The 8,314-nt window shown below is 36.0% G+C and overlaps 1 protein-coding gene across 1 annotated transcript; it reads left to right on the top strand.

Annotated features, from left to right (window-relative positions):
* The first annotated feature begins 749 nt into the window (after positions 1-749).
* Positions 750-7,046, top strand: LOC125828900 (1-aminocyclopropane-1-carboxylate oxidase homolog). Its single transcript, XM_049508212.1, has 3 exons — positions 750-944; positions 6,535-6,714; positions 6,822-7,046. The coding sequence occupies exons 1-3, from the start codon at positions 750-752 to the stop codon at positions 7,044-7,046; spliced, it is 600 nt and encodes a 199-aa protein (XP_049364169.1).
* The last annotated feature ends 1,268 nt before the right edge of the window (positions 7,047-8,314 follow it).

The raw sequence follows: 8,314 nt of genomic DNA, 5'->3' as shown, positions 1-8,314 counted from the left end.
TTATTTCATTGCTTTATTCAGTTATATGTTATTTCAGATTTACTCTATCCTACATGCTCAGTACCTTTCAAGTACTGACGCATACGTACGCTACATCTTCTCGTGATGTAGGTTCAGGTTCTCAGCATCCAGATCACGCTTAGATCGGTTCCCGATCTCCAGTTCAACAGAATCAGTGGTTAGTCCTCATTCTCCGAGGACAATAGTCATGAGTTTCTTTTCAGTATTTTAGCCCTTTAGTTTCAGTTTTACTAGACTTGGCTGGGGTTGTCCCAACATTTCTAGTCAGTTAGAGGCTATTTTCAAACATAGATAGATTCAGCTTAGTATTGAGTTAATATCTTCCTTGTGTTAAACTCATCAGTTTTCATTTATCTCAGTTATAGTATATGGGTATTTTCTATCTTTTCATTTTATTTATGATTTAGCTTCCGCATCAGTTTATCATCTTTGGTATGCTCATGATCATGCCAACAGGGTTAGCTTGGGATCTCTTGTGGTCCTAGGTCCCGTGTCCGCGTCTTGGGGGTAGCTCGGGGCTTGAGAAACTTGGTATCAGAGCATTAGGTTTAAGAGTCCTAGGATGTCTGAAAAGCAGCACTAAGTAAAGTCATTTTCATGGGTGTGAAGTGCACCACATCTAATGAGAGGGAGGCTACGAAGTGATTTAGGAAAACTTCACTTTTTTTATATTCTTATCGTGCGTAAGGTATGATCTCTTCCTAATCCATCGTTATGCACTTAAGATCATGCCTCTTCCTAGAGCTTACGCAAGGAATGAGAATGCCAGGAGTGCAAACGCATCTCCTCAAGTCTCAGATCAGGAAGTTTTGAATGCAGAATTTTGGAACGCCAATTCAGCTTTTGGCTCATATATGACCAATGAGAACAATCAGCAAGTTCCAGTTCCTACTAATAGAAATGATGGATCAGTGGCAGTTAGAGTTTGAGATTTTGTTAGGATGAATCCACCTGTGTTTTTAGGGTTGCAAGTTGTTGAGGACCCACAGAACTTCAGTGATGAGGTTAAGAAAATCTTTAGAGTGATGCAAGTAACTAGTAATGGTAGGGTTGAGTTGGCATCCTACCAGCTTAAGGATGTGGCTCACGTATGGTTCACTCAGTGAAAAGACAACAGGGGCTACTTTGTCTTTTGTAACTCCTTATATAACATTAATCTTAGGTGTCAGTCCAGAAACTCTCTCAGAACCCTTCTCAGTCTCTACTCCAGTCGGTGACCTTGTTATAGATAGACGGGTATACAGAAATTACCCTGTCATAGTCTCTCAGAAAGTCATCTACACAGATCATGTAGAGTTAGAAATGGTAGACTTTGATGTCATTATAGGCATGGATTGATTACATTCCTGTTATGCCTCAGTCGACTGTAAAACTAGGATTGTTCGTTTTCAGTTTCCAAACGAACCAATCCTAGAATGGAAATGTAGTATCTTAGCACCTATAGGTCGATTAATTTATTACCTTAAGGCCTGAAAGATGATCTCTAAGGGTTTTCTTTATCATCTAGTTCGGGTTAACGATTCTAGTTCCGAATCCCCAACTCTTGAGTCAGTTCCAGTGGTTAATGAGTTTCCAGAAGTGTTTCCAGAAGATCTTCCCAGAGTTCCTCCCGATTGGGAAATCGACTTTGGAATTGATCTCCTTCCAGATACCCACCCTATCTCTATTCTTCCTTACATAATGGCTCCAACTGAGCTTAAGGAATTGAAAGGCCAGTTGAAAGACTTTCTAGATAAGGGTTTCATCAGACCTAGTATTTTGCCATGGGGTGCACCAGTGTTGTTCGTGAAGAAGAAATATGGTTCTCTTAGAATGTGCATTGACTATAGGCAGTTGAACAAGGTCACAATCAAGAATAAGTATCCCATCCCTAGGATTGATGACTTGTTTGACCAACTTCAGGGTGCTAGTCATTTCTCAAAGATAGACCTCATAATTTAACATAGATGAGAAAATCTTTAATTTCATCAAAGTGAATCCATATGTGAGAAATATTTTTCACAATCATGATCAGAATAGCATATGAAAAAACCTCTCACACTAGCATTGATACTTTCCTTTCAAAATATCCTAAAATTCATTTATAATAACTTTAGAAAGACATGTATATCTTCATAAATTTCATAATTCATAGGTTTATGAGTTCATCATAGCTTCATAGTTGAAAAATCATAATTTAGGCATGGGTCAACATAATTTCAACTACATATCATGTATTTACATTGAATAATCCATTAGAAAACTTAATTAACAATAATCATTCACAATTGAATAAAACCCATGAGATTGAATTGAAACCCTAACTTGAATCAATGAAATTAAAAGGAGAATTTGAAAACCTTTGAGGACCCCATGGAGGAAAGTACTCCATGGTTGAATACTTGCATACCTTAATGCCAAAAGTCCAAGAATAATAGACGATTGAAAACTTGGATGGAATCCAAGCTCTTCTTCTTCCTTAAACTTAAGAGAATTTGAGAGGATGACTTTGGTGAGTTTTAAGGAACTTAGGAGATTTAGTTGAAAGTGGGTGATTTGGGGTTAAAACGTTTCTATAGGGCTTAAGGTAGAAAGAAAAATGACATAGTTTTGATTTAAAACAATTAGAGAAAAGATCCTTTAAATAACTGTCAGACATCGGCCTATGATTCAGACATACGTATGGACTGTAGTTATTTCTACGGTCCATACAAGTCAATCATAGACCAAGTAGTGGGACCATAATTTCACTATTTTTTTAACGGAACATTTCTACGTTTCGTAGGTCTTCCTACGCTCCATAAAAACCAATCGTAGAAAACCCCACTTTGACCCTTAAAATTTAACGAAGTCTGGAACTCACCTATGAGACCTATCTACGACTAGTACAAGGAATGACGGACCACCCTGGTGAACCGTAAAAAGGGTACTGAGACTTGATTTCAAAAATTTATTTCCCCCTTCGTACAGTTTCCATCTACGATTCGTAGAAGCTTCTACAGTCCTTAGATGGGAATCGTAGACACAACCTGCAATCCAAAAAAATATTTTCCTTTTCCAAATCTTTAATGTTACATGATTATACAATATCTTTCCTAAATGCTAAATTTCATAAGGAAGACTTAGGTCAGTTAATATACTTTTTGGGAGTAGAAGTTAATAGAAGAAAGATGGGAACTTTTTCTGTCTCTATTCTTGACCTACTTGTAGACATCTGAAAGTTGGCAGCCAAACCTTGCAGTACTCCAATGGTTCCCAACGTGCATCTTACGAAAGATGATGGATAATTGTATAACAATCACAATCATACCCGTGGTGGATTATCTGTAGATGCAGACTATAATGGATCCAAAATTGATAGGAGATCGACTTATAATGTCTCATTGTTTGTAATTTTGTTTTTAATTGTGAAATGACCATTATTCCCTTCCTTGAAGCATTTTCATGCTTAGTTTGTGTTTCGAGGACGGTTGGTGTAGTCCCCAATGGGATCGAGTGTGTTTTTAATAATTTGACTCTTTTTGAGTTGAGAATTCTTGATAGGTTGAGTTTGGTGAAAATTTTGAGTTATGAGCATTGGATGGGAATTCTGCTAGTTCCATTGTATCCGGAACGTCAAGTTTGAGCAAGTAGAGTGGTTGGTAAGGTTTTCGAGCCCTTAGGTTGAGAGTGGGGTGTTTAGGCAAGAAGTTAAGCTTATGGCCTAAAGAGAGGTCTAGGAGGATATTTCTGTCAAAACAATCTTTTTTCAGAAATCCGACGATTCCATTGAGTTTGAATGTCGAATTTAATAAGGTAGCATATTTGATTTATTTTTATCTAGTCTCGAATGAATCTCGAGGGTCTGTTCAGAGACTTTAATAAGTTAGGAAGCTAATTTTGCTTATGTTGACAGTTATCTCATGGTCAAATATTCAATTAATGGCTAAAATCAGCCCCCTTTCTTCCATTTCACTTTCTTCTCCATTTTGGAAGCTTGGGAGGGAGATTTTGGAAGCATTTTCTTGTCTATATTTCAGCATGAACCCTATTAATTGAGTATTCTTGAGATGAGTAGTATCATTGAATTTTGAGTTCTTAGTATTGAGTTTTCTAAATTGTTATTGGGATTCTTGAGTTTGATTTGTCCATGTCTATATTTCAACATGAACGCTATTTTGAATTATAATTTCTAAGAGTCTTTTAATGCAAACATTTTTATTTTAAACTGAGTTTTGAGGAAGTAAAAATGAGTTTTGAGAAAGAGTTTTTAAAAACATGATTAGTATGACAGTCGAGTATGCCATCAATGTTTAAACAGTATGGTATCTAAATATTCCATCATAGTTTATGCAATATGACTTTTCGAGTCATCAATGATCATATCAAGATATGATTTTGATATATTTTTGAAAAAGAGTTTTCAAATATGAATTGAGTAAGAGTATTAGGGAACTAAGTATTCCTAAAAGGTATTAGTTTTTACATTGAGAAAAAGAGAAACTTTGATTTATAAAAAGAGTTTATGAGTTCAAAGATATTTCAGAGAAGTTACCTATTTTAAGCGGATAGTTTGAGCAATTATCTCAAACCAGAGGAAGAGTATGTTTTTAAACATTCTGCATGAGTGTATATTATTGGGAGTAGTATTGAGCACCGATATGGGAATGAGTCCAGTCAACTCAAATTCCTCCTAAACCATGTATGCCAACATGGGTACATGATCATAATTTTTAGATTAATCCTAAGTGCTTTTTGGCAGAGCTTAGTGGATCCACTTAAGTTTGTGTTAGTGTTCATGGATGGTTGGTCTATCACCCACACAAAGAATACATTAGAAGAGAACCACACATGATGTCCGGACAAGTATTTGATCAAACTCTAATCTTAAATAATCTTTAATCTCCGCTGGAATTGTTCTTTTACTCCTTATATGTGTGTGTGTGAGTGAGAGTTATAATTATGTTGATAATGTTGCCTCTTTAGCCATCAACTAGACTCAAATGATGGCAACCAATTGTAAATGATCTTCAACCTTCACTCTACACGGCCAAAATTGGCTTTAAATAAGATTTTATATAAGATTTGTTAATTCTTTGACTAAATATTTATTAGCCATACGTGAAATTGATTGTAGTGATAGCATACAAAACTTCTTCATCCATCCGAAACTTTTGGTTGCAGCATCCAAGAAAAAATCAGTGGGAATAAAAACTGAATCTGAATATTGGCTATACATCACCTATTGGATTATAAATTCATGATTTGCTTCAATTTTCTTTTACTTTATGTTTTGATGATGTTTCATCTTTACTCTGTTTATATTAAACTAAGATTTTAAATTATTTATAATATTTGTAGTGTCCTTCGCAACTATAAGAATGTTTAGAAGGTGCTAATTTCCGAGAGTGCTCTACAACTTAATTAGTGTACTGAATTTGAAACATATTCTTTGGATGTTGCATATCACTTACTTTGTTCACTAATGCCCTTTAGGTCCTCCACACTTGAGGGATGTCTTTTACAACATAAGATTCTCTGATAAAGATATAGTGATATTGTTCGGAGGACACGCTGGTATGTCACATTTCTGTATTTGTATATTGATATTTTTATCTCACTGGAAAATGTTGTTTTCTCTTATAGTTCTTTTTTATTGACTGCTGCAGGGAAGAACCCATCCATATGTATCTGGCTTTGAAGGACATCATTGGTAAGCATTCGAGGTCGAATTCTAGGTTGGGTGTCGATGTGGTGATCTCAGACGAGTGTCAGAGTTGAGGTCGGGACCTAAATCAATTGTCGAGGTTGGGAATCGAGGTCAGATCGCAGTTCAGAAACTAGGTTTTGGATCAGGTGTTAGGGATGGGTCCCGAATTGGAAGAAATAAAAGATAATTACTCATTTAAGCGTGAGAGTGTGCCAGGTCACCAAGCCTAGGTCTCTCCCTTTTCTGCTTGTCTACCATCCATATGCCTTCTATTTTTGGGATATAGGTGGGGTTGAAACTCTTTAGTGGGTTGAGACAGTGACCAGTGAAAGGGACCTAAGCTTATCATGAAGATCTCCTTGTTTATAACTTTTTTTTTCTGTGGACATTAGGAATTTATATTAACTATAGTGTTGTGCATAAATAGTAATAAGTATTTATATTATCCCCTACTTCCCATTAGGAATTCTACTAATCCATAAGATGGTAGTCTAGAGATTAAGAAACAATATTTCACCCGAGATATCACGAAAAAGGTGGTTCATGCTAGTAATTTTTATATGTATAGCCCTTCTGTTCCAGCTGCTAATTGGAGAGATTACATTTTATTTAAAATGTCTCCTAATCCTCCCAATCCAAAAGAATTTCCAAGATCATGTAGGTATATATTCTTAATATGAATTAGAAAGCCAACCAATAATTGATTATGTATTATGTGGTGATAACAATTGAGATGTGCTGTTTCATTAATTTTACAAAATTGTTGCAGGGAAATACTAAAAATTGAGTATCCTCTAAGCATATGATGCAATTGGGCTATTCCTTGCTTGGATTATTGTGCGGAGGGGCTTGGTGTTTTGGCCCTATACTATCCAACATGCCCTCAGCCAGAGCTCACCATAGGCACCAACAAACATTCTAACAATGATTTTCTCATAGTGCTTCTACAAGATCACATCGGAGAACTTCAAGTGCTTTACCAGAATCAATGGGTTGATGTTCCTCCTACGCGTGTTGCTCTTATGGTCAACATTGGAGATTTTCTGCAAGCTAGTTTTCTTTTTATTTTCTAATCCATGTACGATTGATAAGAGTGAATATACCATTTGCTTATTTTGGTTGCTTTTTTCAGATCATATCAAATGATAAGCACATAAGTGTAGGACCAAGAGTATCAGTACCATGCTTCTTCGGCACAGATTCAATATCATCTTCCAATCTTTATAGATCGATTTCTGAATTGTTGTTAGAAGATAACCCTTCAAAATATCATGCAACCATAGTGAAAGACTATCGTGAGTACTTCTATACGAAAGGTCTAGATGGAACTTCTGCATTGTTGCGTTACAAGATCTAATCTTAATGTAATTGCTGAGTTTATAATGAGAACTGAGAAGTTTTCTTTGGATGCTTGTTATTACCTATTGAATTGTATCGTCTTGTTATTTTAAATACAACGTTTGTTTGTAAAGACAACTTAAGTTTTGTTGTATTGTGTTGTTAAATCCTTTGTTATGTAATGACAAAAAGTCCCATCTATATATGTAACAAATGATTTAAAAGCCTTGAGGCTGGTTTCAAAAGGAAATGTTGATGCTAGAAACACCGAAGTGCCATGAATATTCGTTCCACCAACTAAAACAGAGGAATCTCTAAGCAGTTGTGAAACAAAGTTCATTTTTCCAGTGATAGATCCAATTAAACATAAAGAGATTGTGGAGAAAGTTTGAGAGGCATTGGAGACATGGGGTATAAATTCTTCCAAGTAATGGATCATGTCATTCCATTAGTTTTCCTATTGTATAGGGTGAAAATCAATTGAATACATGTGGCACTTGAGGGAAAGAACAAAGAGACCCGGGAAGGTTTGTTACATGAGAAGGCATTCTCGATAAAGGGAAAGCAAAAAAAATGCTACAGGCTTAGGAAAGTTCGGAAGCTTATGACGTGGACAAAGAGACAAAGGGGGACAAAATGTTAGAAAGATCAGGTTCGTGGAGGAGCTCTCTCACGACCTGAGTCTACATCCTGGGCGTGGCCGACACTCAAGAACCATTGCTGGTCCCCAAGCGAACCCTCATCCTGGCTGACTACAAGCGGAAAACTAACTTAACTCAAATGAACAACTTAGAATAAATATAATATATTCAACTCTCCATAAAATAGGCAACTTAAGTCTTTAAAACATTTAATAAAATAAATGATAAATAATATAGACTTCTTAACTATACTGACTATCTATGAAGCCTCTAACTGATAAAGATGGAAGTCGGGACAAGACCCACGACATCCTGACTAAACTGAAAAGTAAATGAAATCCTCCGAAAACAAGGAGGCTCACCATAGCTAACTTGAACTTCCGGATGTATCAACGAATTTCCTGTTGATGATCCTGAACACCAGTGTCTGCATCATGAAAAGATGTAGGCCAAATGGATCAGTACGTTGAATGTACGAGTATGTAAGGGGAATTCTAAAACATAAACATAAGCTTGAAACTTGATAAAAGAGGAAACATACTTACCTCTTTTCAAACTCACTCAACTCAACTCAACTCAAGGATTAGATACTCAACTCAAGGATAGGATACTCAACTCAAAGATTAGATACTCAACTCAAAGATAT

This window comes from Solanum verrucosum, unplaced genomic scaffold (assembly GCF_900185275.1).
Source record: "Solanum verrucosum unplaced genomic scaffold, falcon-dt-bn FXZP01000067.1, whole genome shotgun sequence".
NCBI lineage: Eukaryota > Viridiplantae > Streptophyta > Magnoliopsida > Solanales > Solanaceae > Solanum > Solanum verrucosum.
Note: the sequence above shows the minus strand (reverse complement) of the source record. Positions and strands in the feature narration are given on the sequence as shown.

Bases quoted from the DNA above. Each gene is read 5' to 3' on its own strand.
- LOC125828900 (XM_049508212.1), top strand. From the start codon at position 750: ATGCCTCTTCCTAGAGCTTACGCAAGGAATGAGAATGCCAGGAGTGCA. The intron at 945-6,534 runs GTTTGAGATTTT...TATTGTGCGGAG, and splicing joins ATGGATCAGTGGCAGTTAGA to GGGCTTGGTGTTTTGGCCCT. The intron at 6,715-6,821 runs GTCAACATTGGA...TGCTTTTTTCAG, and splicing joins CTACGCGTGTTGCTCTTATG to ATCATATCAAATGATAAGCA.